The sequence below is a fragment of the Paroedura picta genome, chromosome 4 (assembly GCF_049243985.1).
Source record: "Paroedura picta isolate Pp20150507F chromosome 4, Ppicta_v3.0, whole genome shotgun sequence".
Taxonomy (NCBI): domain Eukaryota; kingdom Metazoa; phylum Chordata; class Lepidosauria; order Squamata; family Gekkonidae; genus Paroedura; species Paroedura picta.
Window position 1 is genome coordinate 134474741 of NC_135372.1, and position 18347 is coordinate 134493087.

Sequence of the window (18347 nt, forward strand, 5' to 3'; positions counted from 1 at the left end):
TTGAAAGCTTCGTAGGCGTTCTGGGTATGTCCACTCTAACATTTTAGAGCAGGGGTAGTCAAACTGCGGCCCTCCAGATGTCCATGGACTACAATTCCCAGGAGCCCCCTGCCAGCGAACGCTGGCAGGGGGCTCCTGGGAATTGTAGTCCATGGACATCTGGAGGGCCGCAGTTTGACTACCCCTGTTTTAGAGTATTGTTGATGGGTTGGCTCAGTGTAAACTGAGAGCGAGGAGGGAGAGAGAACATGGTGGGTATGACCTGGTAATTTATTCCTTTCCAAAATGAGAGGAGGGGGAAGCAAGAGAAGCTGCAGTCGTAGATGAAGAGGACCCTGGGAGGGAGAAAAAGAAGCAGCATTTTAGAGTATCCAGAACATGTCACTTGGAAGAGGAGAAGAGTTGGTTTTCATACTCCGTCTTTTACTACTGAAGACATTTGCCTTCTGACCCCAAAGGCGTGATCAACATTTCCCTGAGCATGCAAGGAAGAGCCACCAGAGCCAAGTATGGTTACAGCCCCTTCTGCCCACCCACTCATACACAATCTGCCTAAGTTCACAGAATGTCTTCAGTCTGTGCATGAAAAATGCTTCTTTTTGCAAGAGTTGAGCCTTGACGTCCAGTTGGTTAAAGGGGTACATTTTGTGAACCCAAACTACAGTGAATTTGATGTCAGTACGTAATCCCTTTCAGGAACTGTGAATGGCCATGGAATGGACTGTCCCTTTAACAATTGCTTGCTGGGTGACCTTGGGGCACTCATGGTTCCCTCAGGATTCTCTCAGCCCCACCTGCCTCACAAGAGGAAGGGAAAGGAGATAGTCAGTCTGAGAGACATGAGTTGCAGCTTCATGTTGGGGAAACAGCTGGCTTTTTGTCCCTCACTTTTCACTGCCTGATGGAGTCTCAAAGCGGCTTACAATTGCCTTCCCTTCTCCTCCCCACAACAGACTCCCTGTGGGGTAGGTGGGGCTGGGAGAGCCCTATGAGAACTGTTCTGCAAGAACAGCTCTGAGAGAACTGTGACTGGCCCAAGGTCACCCAGCTGGCTGCATGTGGAGGAGGAGGGGGGTATCAAACCCGATGCTCCAGATGAGAGTCCTCCACCTTTAACAGCCTCAACATTCTCGCTTTGTGCCTGTTTGTTTTATGCTGTCAAATACTATCTTTAAGAGCTTTGCTCATGTCTTGCAGATGGAGAGCCAAGGCTTCCTTGAGGTTGGCCCTTCTTCTTTTCCTGCCCATCTCATGTTGGCTCTTCCTCTTTTCCTTTCATGGCAGATTTTTAGTATTATTCCCGCCCCCTCCATGTTCTCTCTCTCTCTGTCTCTCCCCCCTCCTCCTTAGTCTGTCTTGCCAGCATGGTGTAGTGGTTAAGAGCTGAGTCTTCTAATCTGGCAAGCCAGGTTTGATTCCCTACTCCCCCACAGGCAGGCAGCCAAGTGACCGTGGGCTAGTCCTCTGAGAGCTGTTCTTGCAGAGCAGTTCTCTTAGAGCTCTCTCAGCCCCCATCTACCTCACAGGATGTCTGTTGTGGAGAGAGGGAAGGGAAGGCGATTATAAGCCACCTGGAGACATTTTGGACAGTGAAAAGTGGGGTATAAAAAACCAACTCTTCTGTTCTTGAGAGCTAATGTGGTGCAGCGTTTAAAGTGCAGTGTATCCTAGACTTGGAGAGCCAGATTTGATTCCCCGCTCCTCCACATGCAGCCAACCGAGTGACCATGGGTCAGTCACAGTTCCCTCAGAGCTGTTATTGCAGCACAGTTCTTGTAGAGCTCTCTCAGACCCACCTACCTCACAGGGTGCCTGTTGTTGGGAGAGGAAGGGAAAGGGCTTCATAAGCTGCTTTGGGACTCCTTCAGGCAGCTCTTCTATGTGTTCCCCTTCTTGCAACCCCAATCTCGCAACTCCTTCTTCCTCCTAGCTGGTGGGGAAGGGGATTGCCAGCTTGAGGAGCCTGTGTGCCTATGTGGAGAGGGGAGTCTGAGGACCAAGCAGCGCTCGCCTCCTGTCACAGAGGACCAGCCATCACTCTGCCCCGCCTGGGAGGAACCCCTGGCAGAGAGAAGGACCCCTCTCCCCCCCACCCCCCTACCTGATGCTCTCCCCCGGGTCTTTGTGCAGGGCAGGTGAGCTCTCTGCCCCCTCCGCTCCCCTCCGCTCCCCCTCCCTTCTCCCCCACCCCTCCCGTGGTGATGTCACACTCCCTCTCGCAGGGCATGATGGGAGAATCCCACTGTTTCCCAACAGATGCTCTGAGCAGAGCAGCCGACTAAAGCCATTCCAGGAGAGGGTCGATTCCCTCCCCCTTTCTCCCCCCCCTTGCCGTGTATTCCCCCCCTCTCGTTTTGGGGGGGGGAGGGCCAAGGGACGGAGAGCCCCCCGCTGCCCCCGGGCTCCCCCCCTCCTTCCTCCTCCTCCTCCTCCTCCTCCGCAGCCCTGATGGCGAGGCGCCCCGGGACGCCCCTTCTCCTCCCGGCCGGGCAGTAGGCGGCAGGCGGCAGGCGGCAGGCGGATGCCCCCTCTCCTGCGCTGGATGGTGCAAGCGGCGCGCTGGGCGTTGCGGCAGGACGGCGGGCACGATGCTCCCGCGGCTGGCGCGGCCGGGCTGAAGCGCTCCCCGCCGCCCGCCGCCCCCCCCTCGCCCGCCCCGCGCTGGTGACCTTGGAGCGCCGCGCAGCCCATGAGCCCCTCGCCCCGCCCGGGCCGCTGAGACCCGCCTCGCCCGCCCGCCCCCCTCCCCTCCCCGCCCCCCCGGCTCATGGCTGCAGCCGAAGGAGGCTCCGGCTGTCTTCTCCCCCGAGGCAGGTCGCAGAGTGACCCCAACATCCTCAGCGACGGCGCCGGCCCCGCCGCCGGAGAGCGCCCAGGTAAGGGACACCCCCCCACCCCCACCCCCCACCCAATCCCCGCTTTCCCGGTCCTTTGCAGGGAGGGGGCGGCGAAGGGCCGGGGAGAGGCTGGGGAAGGGGCGTGCGCGGGGGTGGGCTGGGCTGGGTGGGTATTTGGGTGGCCGGCCTCTGTCCGTCCAGCAGGACGCCCGCAGCCGCTTTTCTCCGCAGTCAGTCCCGGCGTGATGCGGCGGCTTAGCCGTCGAGGGGATGACCCCGGAGCCTTCCGGGCCCGGGCTGGGGATCGCCGAAGGAATCCTCGCGAAGACCGCAGGGGGCGGGGGGGGGGAGGGAGGGAGGGAGAGGGGGGGGTCAAGCCGGCGCGGAGAGTTGGGGTGCCGCGGTGCTTGGGGGCTCTTGCCGGGGGGACACGGCCTGCCTCCTTTGTCCTCGGCCGGACCCTGCGGGCAAGCGGCGATCGGCTCCCGTCTGAGCGAGGGAAAGGGACCCGGCCAAGGCTGCTGGCGGCAGGAGGTGGCAGAGTCCCGGTTCCAAGGAGGGCCGCGATGCCTCGCATATCTCTGCGCTGCGCCTGCGGGCGGGCGGTCCTGCGGTCCGGTTTGTCCACTTGCTCACCTGCCTGAGTCCAATGAGAGATGCTCTGGTCTGCGGGGCCTTGGGACGAGCCATCCCGCCCCAAAGCCGCTGGTTCCGGCCGGGGTTGTGGGTGGGGGGATGACTGGCCTGATTCTAGGGTAGGGGTAGTCAAACTGCGGCCCTCCAGGTGTCCTTGGACTACAATTCCCATGAGCCCCTGCCAGTGTTCGCAGTTTGACTACCCCTGGTCTGGACTCTCCTGGGACCTCTGGCATCCCCCCAGGCCTCCTCTCCATCTGCTCCAAGATGGGGACTTTTGAAGACGTTGGAGAATAAACAGATGCTCTTGGGTACCAGAAAAAGAAATTTAAGCTGACCGGGCAGGCAATCAGAATGGGGACAGGTGGCTTAAAGCTTGGGGTTGCCAGACTCCAGATGGGCCCTGGAGGTCTCCTGGAATGACAACTGGTTTCCAGAGATCGGGATCCCTGGAAGAAGTGGTCGCTTTGGAGCACGGGCGGCCAAAGGGTGGCTCTTCCGATGTCCATGGACTACAGTTACCATGAGTAATTGTAGTCCATGGACATCGGGAGAGCCACCCTTTGGCCGCCCCTGCTCTAGAGGGCAGATTGGGTGGCATTGTACCCTACCCAGCACCAAATCTCCAGGCATCCCTCACCCCTGATTTGGCACCCTTGGGGGTCAGGTCCCATATCCCGTCGCTCACCTGGGCGATCGCCGAATACCCACCCTTGCAGCCAATACCTGCCTGATTCTCCTCTTGCCTGCTGAGCGGGAAGAAAGGGCTCTAATACAGCCAAAAGGGGATGGAGGGGGGGGGGATGTCGGCACGAGGTCGCCATGGCGACGGAGGAAGCAGAGTCATCATTAAGGCCTCTGCTGCTCCCACCCTGACAAAGCAGGCAATTCCCCTTTCATCTCGGGAAATGTAATCTCCTTGCCGGAAGCATGGCAAGCGTTACCGAGTGGGCGGGGAGGACACGGCCTTGCGTGGGTTTGGGTTGGGCTCGGCCGTTGGCTATTAATAACGGGGGAGAGAACGATTAGGCCGCCCACCCGTGACTCCCTTTCCCCGTTGGGCTACCCTTTCCCCAGGCCTAAAATCTCTAGCCGCTGTGAGGCAAGGCTACCTTGCCGGCCGTGTGTGTCCGTGTGCGGAAGTGTCTCTGTGTACAAGCGCAGGAACCGTTGGCGTTGGTTGTGCATGGAATCAAGAAATGCTGGGGTCAGCCTGTCAGGCTGTGTGGAGGGAGATGTCACCGAATGGTGGGCAGCAGAGACTCCTGCCCGCCCCTCCCCGATCCCGTAGTGTGTAGGCTTTTGTATAGGCCGCAGAAGAATCACAAGCAGCCTTTGTGGCCGAGCTGTTGACACAAGTCTTGGTTAAACACAGCCGAGGCGGCAACCGTGCGCTCTGAGACTCAAGGTTTCAAGACTCGCTGGGCAAGTCTGTCACTAAGGGGAACGGAATGGCCCGCTGACCCCTAAGCAGGTTTCTTGCTGTCCTTTCCCCATCGGCTACAGAAACAGAATAGATTCTCGGCTTCGTTTCTCGGCTTCTTCTTGGCCCCCCCACAGCTGCTCAGCTTATACAGTTCCAGAATCATGGAATCCTAGAGTTGGGCGGGGCCATCCAGGCCATCTAGTCCAACCCCCTGCTCAACGCAGGATCAGCCCTAAGCATCCAAGTTTAGGATCTGTCCAGCCGTTGCCAGGTCAACATTTTGATTAGTTCTTGGGAACTTTACATCTCCGAATCATTTGATTTACCCACAGGTTTCCTTTTCTTCCTTTTGAGCAAGCATTTCAGGGGGGAGAATTCAGCAACAGAGCTTTGAGTCTCTGTGCCCCCCCAAAAAATAAAAATAAAATATTGTTTATAACCCACCCTTTCTGTGTAGCTTGGGGCGGGTAACAACGTGGTTATGTAACAACCAGATAAAATCGTAAGACAGTTAATCTTCTTGATTACCCCCAGGTAACGGAGACAATCCAGTACATAAATTTAGGAAGGCACAGGAATTGGAACCCTCTTCTCTCTCTGCATGTGCCGCCTTGTCTCTTTCCTCCTGTGGTTGAGTTCTATTGGCAGAATCCTGCTGGACTCAATCGTGAGCCCCAGTCCCGTTCCTAGAGGAATCTCAACCAGTCTGATCCCAGTGGGTCCCAAGGCCTCAGCCTTCCCTTCTGCCCATCATCAACCACCGCTCTGTTCCTTAAGGATACATTCAAGTGGGTAGCCGTGTTGGTCTGAAGTAGTGCGACAAAATCAGAGTCCAGGGCCTAGTCTGCATACAATAGATAATACACTTTCAATGTGCTTTCGCGGCTGGATTTTCCTGTGCGGAACAGGAAAATCTACTTCTAAAGTGCATTGAAAGTGCATTATCACTTGTGTGCAGACTAGGCCCAGGAGCACCTTTAAGACCAACAAAGATTTATTCAAGGCGTGAGCTTTCGAGTGCTTGAATAAATCTTTGTTGGTCTTAAAGATGCGCCTGGACTCTGATTTTGTTGCGCTCAGTTCCTTATCAGCGTGGCTTGCAGGAATTAGTGGATATGCAAATATGTTAGTAACTATTAGTAAGCTTTTAAGGTCCATCATCTAATGGTGCTCAGAACCTTTGTTGCTCAGGAAACAGATTTTTATTTACTTTAAAAAAATGGGAACAATGAAACCAGCTGATGCATCAGCTCTGCCAGATCCACGCTGGCCTCCAAAGTTACGGGAACTAATGCTGCTGCAAGCGTGAACTGTCAGACTTTCACCCTGAGAGACAATAGCGACGGAAGGAGAGGTTTGTTCCTTCTCACCCTTGCCTTTCAGAAAGCAGCCCTTGCTCATTTCCGAGGGTTCCTTCTCCTTTGGAGTGAGGGAAGCAGGAGGCAGATGTTTTAATAAATATAATAAATATCTCCAAGTCACGAAAAACACCATTGCAGGCAGACAGTAAGTTGGCTAGGGACAGAAGTGATGGCTGGTAGATCTCTTTGCTCATGGAGAGGAAATGCATTTAAAGGGACCAAGCCCTATGAAGATAGGTTGAGGGACTTGGGAATGTTCAGCCTGGAGAAAAGGAGGTTGAGAGGGGACATGATAGCCCTCTTTAAGTATTTGAAAGGTCACTTGGAAGAGGGCAGGATGCTGTTTCTGTTGGCTGCAGAGGAGAGGAAGCACAGTAATGGGTTTAAACTACAACAATATAGGCTAGATATCAGGAAAAAAAAATTCACAGTCAGAGCAGTTCAGCAGTGGAATAGGCTGCCTAAGGAGGTGGTGAGCTCCCCCTCACTGGCAGTCTTCAAGCAAAGGCTGGATACACACTTTTCTTGGATGCTTTAGGATGCTTTGGGCTGATCCTGCGTTGAGCAGGGGGTTGGACTAGATGGCCTGTATGGCCCCTTCCAACTCTATGATTCTATGAAATTTTCCTGAAAGGAAGGCCTGTTTTGGACAGAAATGTTAAGGAAGCGGTGTGGGTGAAGTCCAGGTATCTGCTTCTTTGGACACCCCTCACAGCATGGTTGAAATATGAGAAGAGGCATTTCCTACCAGTTGCCGAAATGCAGGCGGCCTTGCCTAATCCTTTAAACTCCTACCAGCTCCAGACACCATTGGCGCTCATGGGGAATGTGTGCCTGCCCCCTCTCTGCTTGGGCTGCCCTACACTGCAAGAGCTGCTGTTTTCTAACCTTTGAGAGACCCCTGAAACTTTCTTCAGCCTTCGAGAAACCCCAGAAGTGGCGCGATCGGGCAGAATACGGGTGGGAAGCAGAGCTGTGTACAACTTCACCTGGAGCCCCTCCCCTTCCCACCCCCTCCCGGCCCATCATTGGCTGTTTTGGGAGGTGGTGGGCGGGTCAACATGACCTTAGATGGTCAGATCACCCGACAAATGTTTAACAAATTTAAAAATATATTAACAATTAATTAACTCCTACCCTTCTGCGGAACCTTTCCAGGGCTATCAAGAAAACCCAGGGTTTCATTAAATTCCGGCTGAGAAAAGCCTGCTCTAACTAAAAGCAGTCCAATCCTTCCCAAGCGAATGAATGCCACCAGCCGAGCCCTGGCACTGCAAGGGCCGCATTCATTTCAGCAGTGACTGTGGGAAGGCAGCCCTTTACAGATTGTCCGTACCATGTACACATTGTATGCGGGATTCTCTTGTGTGTACAACATTAGCACTGTTTGTTTTGTTTTGGCCCTTCCCGTGCATCAGCCTCTCCTTTGCAAATATGCGATCTTAACTAGCAATGTGTGCTTGTAAGTACCAGAGTGGCTGAAAGAGAACAGTACGGAGCTGGAACAAAAATACAGAAAACAGAAACTCAAATGATCAAAAGGTTTGTTTGCTAAAAAAAAAAAAGGATGGAATTGGTTGTCATGGTTTTCCGAGTTGTGCGGTCTGGTAGTTTTAGTCCCTGACATTTTGCTAGTAACTGTGGCTGGCACTTGCAGAGGTAGGACACGGCAAGGGGGCAATGTCTCCACAAGACTAATAGACTTTCTAATGAACCACCTAGACGCAGGCAAAAGGGATTGCTAATGAACTCCACTGAGGCACAGGGAAAGGGCTTCCTAGTTCCAGTCCATTCACTGGGAGACTCCCAGATAAGATGGGAACATGATGCATTACCTGCCCCCCCCTCCCTGAGAAGTACCCTACACTTTAGCATTTAGGTTGTAATGGAGGATCTTCTGGTAGACCATAATGAGTTTGTGGGTTGTTATTATCACATGTGCTGGCATGAGAGCCAGGCACTGATTTATAAATAATTCAAATCCAAAATTCATGCACATTGCTGTAATTTTAATTTAAAAACACAACTCTCAGTTGAAGACTTTATGGACATCTGCAAGTAGGATTCTGCACCATGAAAATGCACAATTTTTTCACTATCCTGGGTGCAATACAGTCTACTTTGGGGCTATGCCGATAGGTGAATGTGCTGATAGGTGAATGTTTTTCAGCCCTGACTGGCCAGGGTTTATGGTTGTGGGGGAGGAGGGGCATCATCTGGACATGGAATTGGGGTCACTGTGGTGGACAGGTAGTTGTAAATTTCCTGCATTCTAGATGACCCTGGAGGTCCCTTCCAACTCTATGATTCTATGACATTATTACCTTCTGGCTAAAATTCAGCCTGGGAACTTAGATGTTTCCTATTAATCATTATCCTGTATTGACTCATTTATCTCTTCATAAACCTTCTTTGCTAGTATTTTCTTTCAGTAATTGTGAATGTTCTACACAGTACGTAATGGACGGTCCCTTTAAACATTCTATATAAGTGCTTTGCTTTAAGAAACCGAAATCTTCCTGCCCTGTATGCACATGACTGCCTGTTTGCGTTGTATTTAAATATTAAATAGTGATTGTAGTTTGAACGGCATGAGCCATTGCTACTGTGTATTCCTAGGGGTGGAGAGAACACAGAAGAGTGTTTGCCATTGTATCTCATTTCTTCCATTGGTGGGAAGGTATTTAGTGTCCTCAGGGACAGCTGCATTTCTATCATTACTATAGACCAGGGGTAGTCAACCTGTGGCCCTCCAGATGTCCATGGAATACAATTCCCATGAGCCCCTGCTGGCTTTTGCGGGCAGGGGCTCATGGGAATTGTAGTCCATGGACATCTGGAGGACCACAAGTTGACTACCCCTGATAGACCTCTTCTAAGTGATGTCATATTCATCATCTTGATTTGTTTTGATGCAGATTGTGACATTATACACTGATGAAGTTTACGAAACAAGGGTAATTCACCGGGACCTGTTTGTTATTCTGTTGGAAATTGGCTCCGTCCTGTTCGGAAGTGATGCCTTAGGACAACTCTCAGAATGCATGACATCCCTAACGTCCCATCACTCCTTTCTTCGGGTCTTGCACCCACAGGCCAGGACATGCACAGAACCTTTTAACAGGTGGATTCAGAGGGGAGCAGGTGATTCTCCAAGTGCCCTGGTTCTGAACTATTAGGGCTTGAAAAGGTAAGAATGGTTCTGCGATCAAACCAGCAACAGGAAAATTCCAGCATCTACCAGTTCGTCTGTACTGGATGAGTCAGTAGATGTCAGAATAGATGAACCGGTAGATGTTGGAATATTCCTGTTGCTAGTTTGATCGAAGAGCAGCTCTTACCTATGGGAGAGAGGTGGATCAGAAATAGAATGAAAATTTGCATGCACAGACGAGAAGTTTGTGCCCACGGAGCATGTTGTTTTTGAGTGCACATCTGAGAAACCCTCATAGATCCCTTATGCGCAGTAATCCCCAGGAAAGATAGAAATGTTGATCTTTGCAGATTTTTAGATGACAAGATACTGAAGATGAAACTCAAATACTTTGGCCACCTCATGAGAAGGAAGGACTCCTTGGAGAAGAGCCTAATGCTGGGAGCGATCGAGGGCAAAAGAAGAAGGGGACGACAGAGAACGAGGTGGCTGGATGGAGTCAGTGAAGCAGTAGGTGCAAACTTAAATGGACTCCGGGGAATGGTAGAGGACAGGAAGGCCTGGAGGATCATTGTCCATGGGGTTGCGATGGGTCAGACATGACTTCACACCTAACAACAACAAAGATGACAAGAACGAAGAGATGACATTCCAAGTGTTCGTTTGATAATAAAACACCAGAAAGATAGTTAAAATGTAGATGCATAGATCCTAGGTAGCCAAGAATATCTGCAAGTCTGTATGATTTTTATTCTTGTATGTGTTTTTATCTGACATATAAAATTTTATGCTTCTTCTGATGTTATCTCTGATGGTCTTGGACCGTATAATAAATCTTACTTATTTGCAGGTCATGTCCTGCTGCAGGGAGCTAGGGTTGCCAGCTCTGGGTTGGGAAATCCCTGGAGACTTTGGGGGTGGAGCCAGGAGTGGGCTAGATTTGGGATGGGGAGGGACCTCAGTGAAATATAATGCTCTGGAGTCCCCCCTCCAAGGCAGCTATTTTCTCCAGGGGAACTCATTTTTGACAGTAGGCAGGCTGCTACATTCTGGAAAAGTTTTAGTTTCCAGATTGTCTTCAAGGGTGGCCCCATGTAGAGTTTGTTGCAGTAATCCAACCAGCATGGCCAGATTGACTGAGTCTAGGTAACAACCGAATTGGTTGAAGGTGATTGACAGTGCTCCTGGCCACCATGCCAACCTGCTTTTCAAAAGAGACTCCTACATGTTGCAGGAGGAACATTGAAAGCACCCAAAATCAATATGGAAATCGAATTCAGTGTAGAAGGGAGGGATTGATTCAAACTGAGACTGGGTAGAAAGCCCCGTGCAGACTATACCCAGGAGTAGCCAAACTGTAGCTGCCCAGATGTCCATGGATTACCATTGGCAGGGGCTCATAGTAATTGTAGTCCATGGACACCTGGAGAGCTACAGCTTGGCCACCGGCACACTCTGCGTACCCGATGATTAGCCTCCAGACTTGAATGATGACAGGTTCAGGTGGGCCACCGTGTAGGTCTGAAGCGGTAGAACATAGTCTGAGTCCAGCAGCACCTTTAAGAGAAACAAAATTTAATTCTGGGTATAATCTTTTGGGTGCATGTCCAGTTTTTAACATATGCACTCAAAAGCTTACTCCCAGCAGTAAGGCTCAGGGTGGCTCTGGGTTCAAACTTCAGTGAAAACAGTGCATCTTCACTGCGAGTCAGTGTAGTGTAGTGGTTAAGAGTGGGGGATTCTAATCTGGGGAGCCAGGCTTGTTTCCCAGCTCCCCTCCACATGCAGCCAGCTGGGTGACCTTGGGATACCCACAGTTCTTCTAAGGCTGTCCTTGCAGAGCACTTCTCTTGGAGCTCTCTCAGCCCCACCTACCTCACAGGGTATACTGTTGTCAGAGAGGTTTTGTAATCTACTTTGGGACTCCTTAGGGTAGTGAAAAGTAGGGTATAAAAAAACATCCCTTCTTCTTTATGGAGGGATCTCAGACGTGCAAACCATCCATTGAAAGGATGATGCACATGTGAACCATCTCTTTCAATGACCAGCAGCTGGACAGATGTGTTGGATCTAGAATAAGTAGAAGAGTTTGTTCTTACATGCCACTTTTCTCTACCAGAAGGAGTTTCAAAGTGGCTGACATTCGCCTTCCCTTTCCTCTCTCCACAACAGACACCCTGTGAGGGAGGTGAGGCTGAGGGAGCCCTGATATTACTGAAGAAGAAGAGTTGGTTCTTATATGCCACTTTTCTCTACCTGAAGGAGTTTTAAAGCAGCTTCCAATCGCCTTCCCTTTCCTCTCCCCACAAGAGACAACCTGTGAGGGAGGTGAGGCTGAGAGAGCCCTGATATTACTGAAGAAGAAGAGTTGGATCTTATATGCCGCTTTTCTCTTTCTGAAGGAGTCTCAAAGTGTCTTACAGTCGCCTTCCCTTTCCTCTCCCCACAACAGACACCCTGTGAGGGAGGTGAGGCTGAGAGAGCCCTGATATTACTGAAGAAGAAGAGTTGGTTCTTATATGCCACTTTTCTCTACCTGAAGGAGTTTTAAAGCAGCTTCCATTCGCCTTCCATTTCCTGTGACGCCCTGTAAGGCAGACGCTGAGAGAGCTCTGTGAGAAATGTGACTGGTTGAAGGTGACCCGGCAGACCTCATGAGTCTCAAAGTGGCTTACAGTCACCTTCCCTTCCTCCCCACAACAGACACCCTGTGAGGTGGTTGAGGCTGAGAGAGCCCTGATATTCCTGCTCGGTCAGAACAGCTTTATCAGTGCCGTGGCGAGCCCAAGGTCACCCAGCTGGCTGCATGTGGAGGAGGAGTGGGGAATCAAACCCGGCTCACCAGATTAGAAGTCCCCACTCCTAACCACTACACCAAGCTGGCTCGCTATGGGAAAGCACTGTATTTGAGGCATAAGAAAGGTGTGCAGTCAACCACTGATAATGGGTCATTTCAACGGAGGTCCCCAATCGATTTGGGCAGCCATCATGTCACGAACCAAAGCAGCCTCGTTACCATCGATTGGGGTGATTTCTTGCCGTGGGAAAAAATAGATCTGTGGCAAATGGTGCTCAGACACCCTCTGTCTGGGGCTCTCATCCCCAAAACATATTGAATGGGGGCAAGTCCAAAACGCAACATCTGGACTCCAGATGCACACAGGCCTACAAGTCAATCCTTCCACATGAAAGAGATTCCAGTAGCCGCTTTGATTTAAAGCCGGCTTGGGGTGGGGAGCGGGACAGCCCCTGGAAACTCTTATCCTGCCCTGGAGTCAAAAGTTTCTCATGCCTGGAGGCATCTGAGGTCCTGCTTTATGATGAGGAACCCTTTAGAAGATGCTGGCAAGATATTCATTGGGATGCTAACCGGCGTGGAATTCCTTGTGTTTTGATGCCAGCGACAATGACTGCGGGTGCTCAAGGCTCAGCAGCAACCGAAAGCAATTAATGGATTTGCGATTTCGTTGCCTGGGCCCGAACTGCACAGTAGAGAAAGAAGAAGAGTTAGCTATTACACATTGCTTTTCACTAACCAAAGGAGTCTCAAAAGCAACTCCTCCCTTTGCTTCACAACAGACACCGTAGGGCTGAGAGAGCTCTGAACAAACTGTTCTGCAAGAGCAGCTCATTGCCTGATCCAAGGGGATCCAGCGGGCTGCATTTAGTGGAGCGAAGAATCAAACCCGGCTTTCCAGAGCAGAAGCCATTGCTCTTAATCAGGGGTAGTCAAACTGTGGCCCTCCAGATGTCCATGAACTACAATTCCCAGAAGCCCCTGACAGCGAATGCTGGCAGGGGCTTCTGGGAATTGTAGTCCATGGACATCTGGAGGGCCGCAGTTTGACTACCCCTGCTCTTAATCATGCTGTCTGGCTGCTTGGTCTTTGTGATGTTGCATATTCGGGGAGTTAGAATCACAGAATAATAGAGTTGGAAGGGACCTCATGGGTCATCTAGTCCAACCCCCTGCACTATGCAGGACACTCACATCCCAATCGCTCATCCACTGTCACCTGCCACCCCCTTGAACCCTCACAGAATCAGCCTCTCCACCAGATGGCTATCCAGCCTCTGTTTAAAAATCTCCAAAAATGGAGAACCCACCACCTCCTGAGGAAGCCTGTTCCACTGAGGAACCGCCCTAACTGTCAGGAACTTCTTCTGGATGTTTAGATGGAATTTCTTTTGAATTAATTTCATCTCATTCATTCTGGTCCGTCCCTCTGGGGCAAGAGAGAACAATTCTGCTCCCTCCTCCATATGGCACCCTTTTAAATACTTGAAGATGGTTATCAGATCAGAGTTGTTGTTATTATTATTACTATTATTTAGGCTTGTATCCCAACGCTTTCCAAAGACTGTTGCAAATGTACCATGCGTAGGCTACCACTGTGACACCATGACTCTAATTTCAAACCAAGACGTTCTTCTATGATTAGGGACAAGAACACCTTGCTGGTGACACAGAAGTGTAATTGAGCATTAACAGTCTAAAACAAGAATGTCATTTGTTCACACAGAGAACCATCACACTGAACTCTAAGCCTCACTGAACACAGGTGACTTCTGAGCAAACACACCCAGAACAGGACTGTGTTGCTTACAGCCCCAGTTAAAAATCCTTGGTGTCGTGGTTAGAAGTGTGGAATTCTAATCTGGCGAGCCGGGTTTAATTCCTTGCTCCCCCACATGCAGCCAGCTAGGTGACCTTGGGCTCGCCACAGCACTGATAAAGCTGTTCTGACCGAGCAGGAATATCAGGGCTCTCTCAGCCTCACCCACCTCACAAGGTGTCTGTTGTGGGGAGAGGAAAGGGAAGGAGATTCAGGGAGAGAAAAGCAGCATATAAGAACCTCTCCTTCTTCTCCTTCTACTCCTTCTCCTTCTCCTCCTCCTCCTTCCCCTGAGCAAGGAATGGCAACCATTCACATACAAGGCTGAAAGCAGAGAAAGTACCAAATGAGCCCTAATTCTATTCTTCCATCCCAAATGCAATTAAATATTCCCAATGGTCACAGCCATCGAGAACTCAGCCTCTTCCTTCCTGCCTGGCCACATGTTTCATTTCCTAGCTTCCTTAGAATGTGACATGGGATTGCCAACCTCCAGATGTTGCCTGGAGAGCCCCAGCCTTACTGCTGATCCTCAGATGACGACGATCCGTTCCCCTGGAGAGAATGGCTGCTTTGGAGGGGGGACTATTAGGAATTTTATACAAAAGAAATCCTTCCCTTCTTTAAACCACCTTAGAATCTGCACAGCAGATCTCCACTGCCAACCTATGTGATACAGCAGGTTCTGAACTGTCTTTGGCAGAAAGAGGAAGATCTGTTCCACACACTTTTGCAGGAATGGTAGCCTGTTTGCAGAAAGCTGCCCATTCAGTGGCAGAAAGGAGGGGGTGATTTTTACAAAGAAACAGAGGAGCCAGCTGCAAATGTGTGTCAAAATGCACACTTAACATCTTAATGGGTGTCTCGCGGCAATTTCGTTCCCAAGGAGTAACCTGACTGATAACCAGCCCAATAGATTAAGTACAGAAGCTTCTGAGATTTGATGAGATACGCAGGAGAAGCCCCCAGCAACAGCATAACTCCCGGAGAGCGATGGGGTGTAAAAGTGACAGAGATAGAAATGGCCTCGGCTGCACAGTCAGAGTTCTGTTAGAGCTCTCTCGGTCCCGGCTACCTCACAAGGTGTCTGTTGTGGGGAGGGGGAGGGAAGGTGATTTTAAGTTGCTATGAGACTCCTTCAAGGCATAAAATACCTCTTCTTCTTGGAGGGACGAGTTGTAGAAAGCTTTGGTCAGGGGTAGTCAAACTGCAGCCCTCCAGATGTCCATGGACTACAATTCCCATGAGGCCCTGCCAGCGAATGCTGGCAGGGGCTCATGGGAATTGTAGTCCATGGACATCTGGAGGGCTGCAGTTTGACTACCCCTGGCTTTGGTTCTCAAATCTGGCTGCTGGAACTTCATTGTCAGAAAGATTTGGTGGGGAGGTAATTAAGATCTCCGAGGCTTCGATTGTGCTCAGAATGGAATGTATACGCTAACTGGCGAGCAAAAGACTCCGAGTTCATACGCCAGTTGGGTATAAAACACAGAAATCTATTTATAAATTGGGCCCAAAGCAGCAGTGAGATCCTGGTCAAGGCGGTCAATTAATCCTCCTCCAGCGTCGGACAATCCAGCTGGCTGCCTGTCCGTTAAGCGTTTTCTTTATTTTCTGCAAGGAGCTCTAAAGCAGTTTACATGACTAATTAGTTCAGCAGAGATCATCTTAACCCCCTCCCCACCTTTTCGCTCTGAAAGTCCGCTAGCGCTCCAGCAGCTAATGGGCTCCCTCATTTATTTCTGTACCACTTCCGCTCTGTCGTTTCGGACCGAATTGGCGGGTTTCGCAGAGTGCAAATTGTTGTTAGGTGCGAAGTCATGTCCGACCCATCGCAACCCCATGGACAATGATCCTCCAGGCCTTCCTGTCCTCTACCATTCCCGGAGTCCATTTAAGTTTGCACCTACTGCTTCAGTGACTCCATCCAGCCGCCTCATTCTCTGTCGTCCCCTTCTTCTTTTGCCCTCAATCGCTCCCGGCATTAGGCTCTTCTCCAGGGAGTCCTTCCTTCTCATGAGGTGGCCAAAGTATTTGCAAATTAATAAGGGGAATTAATAAGCTGGTCTTCTCCGAGACCGGGATTCTCAGGAAGGCTAAAGGCAAGAGCCTCAGATTGCATCTGGACTCTCTCGTGCTCCAGTGATGGGTGCCAGCAATCCTCGGTGCCTGTTAAGTGCACTGCCGGCTGATGCTTTCCGTTTGCTTGCTTGCTTGAACATCGAGGTGATTTATGGCGCATGATGCGTGCCCAATTTATACGTGCCCTTGGGAGCGTGGTCGTTTAACTACACGAAAGAAGTCAATAATTTAAATGTTTAAATCTACATAAATATTTCAGGGCAATGGGCTTCATCAAGGGGCATCCGATCTCGCCTTTGGAGCGTGGTTGTTTTTCTTACTGGACAGGCGGCCGTACGTGATGATATGTGGGTGGCTATCCAGGCTGGATTAGAACAGGTGCTGATCAAATTAGGCTTTGGCTAGGCCAGGCTTCTGGGGAGGCTAGGGATGCCAGCCACCAGGTGGGACCTAGGGATTCCCCCAGAACTATGGCTCTCCTCCTAACTACAGAGATCAGCTCCCCTGGAGGAAATGGATACTTTGGAGGGTGGGCTCTAGGGCATTGTACCCCTTTGAGGTCCTTGTCCTCCCCAGGCTCCATCCCAAATCTCAAGGAGTTTCCCAACATAGATCTGGCAACCCTAGACCCCTTCTCCTCTGCTGACCCTAGGCAAGACATTATTTTATAGAGATTTCCCGTTGCACAGAGTGTATCCAACCCACTGGGCGATCCTATGAAGAGTTAGCCAGTCTAACAGGACTGAAATTAGTGGGATTGGATTGGAGTAACTCTGTCTGGAATCTCAGCAACTAGCACTTATAGAATCCTTCCACTCAGAAGAGTTCTTTAAGCATGACACCTGTTCTGCCTGGAAAGACATTCAAGTATAAAATTGTAGGCTCCTTGGTGTCAGAGACCCTATTTCCCTATAAAGAAGGGTTTTCAAACATTTTCCAGCCCAAGGGGCTCCTTTGGACTTCTGGCACATTTATTACTACTATTACTATTACTATTACTATTACTATTACTATTACTATTACTATTACTATTACTATTACTATTACTATTACTATTACTACTACTATTACTATTACTATTACTATTACTATTACTATTACTATTACTATTACTATTACTATTACTATTACTATTACTATTATTCCCTTCAAGAAGGGGGAAAAGGAAGAGCCAGGTAACTACTGACCTGTCAGCTTGATGTCTATAGCTGGCAAAATTTTAAAACAAATCATCAAACCGTCGGTCCTTAAGCAGCTAGAGCGGATGGCTGTAATTACTAAGAGTCAGCATGGCTTTTTCAAGAACAAGTCATGCCAGACTAACCTTATCTTTTTTTTTTTTTGAGAAAGTTACTACCTTGCTAGATCAGGGGAATGCTGTGGATATAGTTTACCTTGATTTCAGTAAAGCTTTTGATAAGGTTCTACATGATATTCTTATTGACAAGTTGGTGAAATGCGGTATGGATCCTATTACTGTTAGGTGGATTGAGAACTGGTTGACAGATTGCACCCAAAGGCTGCTTGTAAATAGTTCATCATCTTCTCGGAGAGGAGATATGAGAGGAGGGCCTCAGGGACCTGTCCTGAGCCCTGTTCAATATATTCATAAATGATTTTGATGAGGGTTTGCAGATGACATGAAACTGAGAGGGGTAGCAAACACACCAGAAGACAGAATCAGAATACAAGATGACAGGTTAGAAAACTGGGCTAAAATGAATAAAATGAATTGCAATAGTGATAAATGTAAAGTTCTTCATCTACGTAGGAAAAATCAAATCACTATAGGATGGGTGAGACTTGTCTTGGCAGTAGTACATGTGAAAAGGATCTGGGGGTCTTAGTAGACCATACACTGAACATGAGTGATTCGGTAGCTAAAAAGGCAAACGGGATTTTGGGAACTCTGGATGCAGAGGTGTGATGCGCTTGTGGATCCGCTTGATGAGAGCAGAGGGAAATGCTTGGGTCTGTGTGCGGAAAGTGAGAGGCAAAGTGCTGTGGTGGTTAAGAGTAGCAGTCTCTAATCTGGAGAACCGGGTTCAGTTCTTCCGTCTTCCTTCACCAGCAGCCAGCTGGGTGTCCTTGTTCCAGTTACAGTTCTCTCACAGCTCTCATCTACCTCACAGGGCGTCTTTTGTGAGGAGAGGAAGGGAAGGTGATTGTAAGCCACTTGGAGACACACAAGGCCTGCTGGGTGACCTTGGACCAGTCACATTTCTCACAGAGCTC

General features: G+C 50.0%; 1 protein-coding gene and 1 long non-coding RNA gene across 5 annotated transcripts in view; one reads left to right on the top strand and one right to left on the bottom strand.

Moving 5' to 3' along the window:
- Nucleotides 1–263: 263 nt before the first annotated feature.
- Nucleotides 264–2155, bottom strand: LOC143836890 (uncharacterized). The gene is made up of 3 exons (XR_013230817.1): nt 2102–2155; nt 1801–1971; nt 264–335 (listed from the first exon to the last, which is right to left on the bottom strand). It is a non-coding gene; the product is annotated as an uncharacterized LOC143836890 (long non-coding RNA).
- A 104-nt stretch (nt 2156–2259) lies between these two features.
- Nucleotides 2260–18347, top strand: part of PHACTR3 (phosphatase and actin regulator 3) — a 238914-nt gene continuing 222826 nt past the window's right edge. For all 4 annotated transcript variants that reach the window (XM_077335748.1, XM_077335749.1, XM_077335752.1 and 1 more), the window contains exon 1: nt 2260–2876. In XM_077335748.1, the coding sequence (XP_077191863.1) occupies nt 2768–2876 (109 nt within the window). In that variant the 5' untranslated portion in view covers nt 2260–2767. The remainder of the gene's footprint in view (nt 2877–18347) is intronic.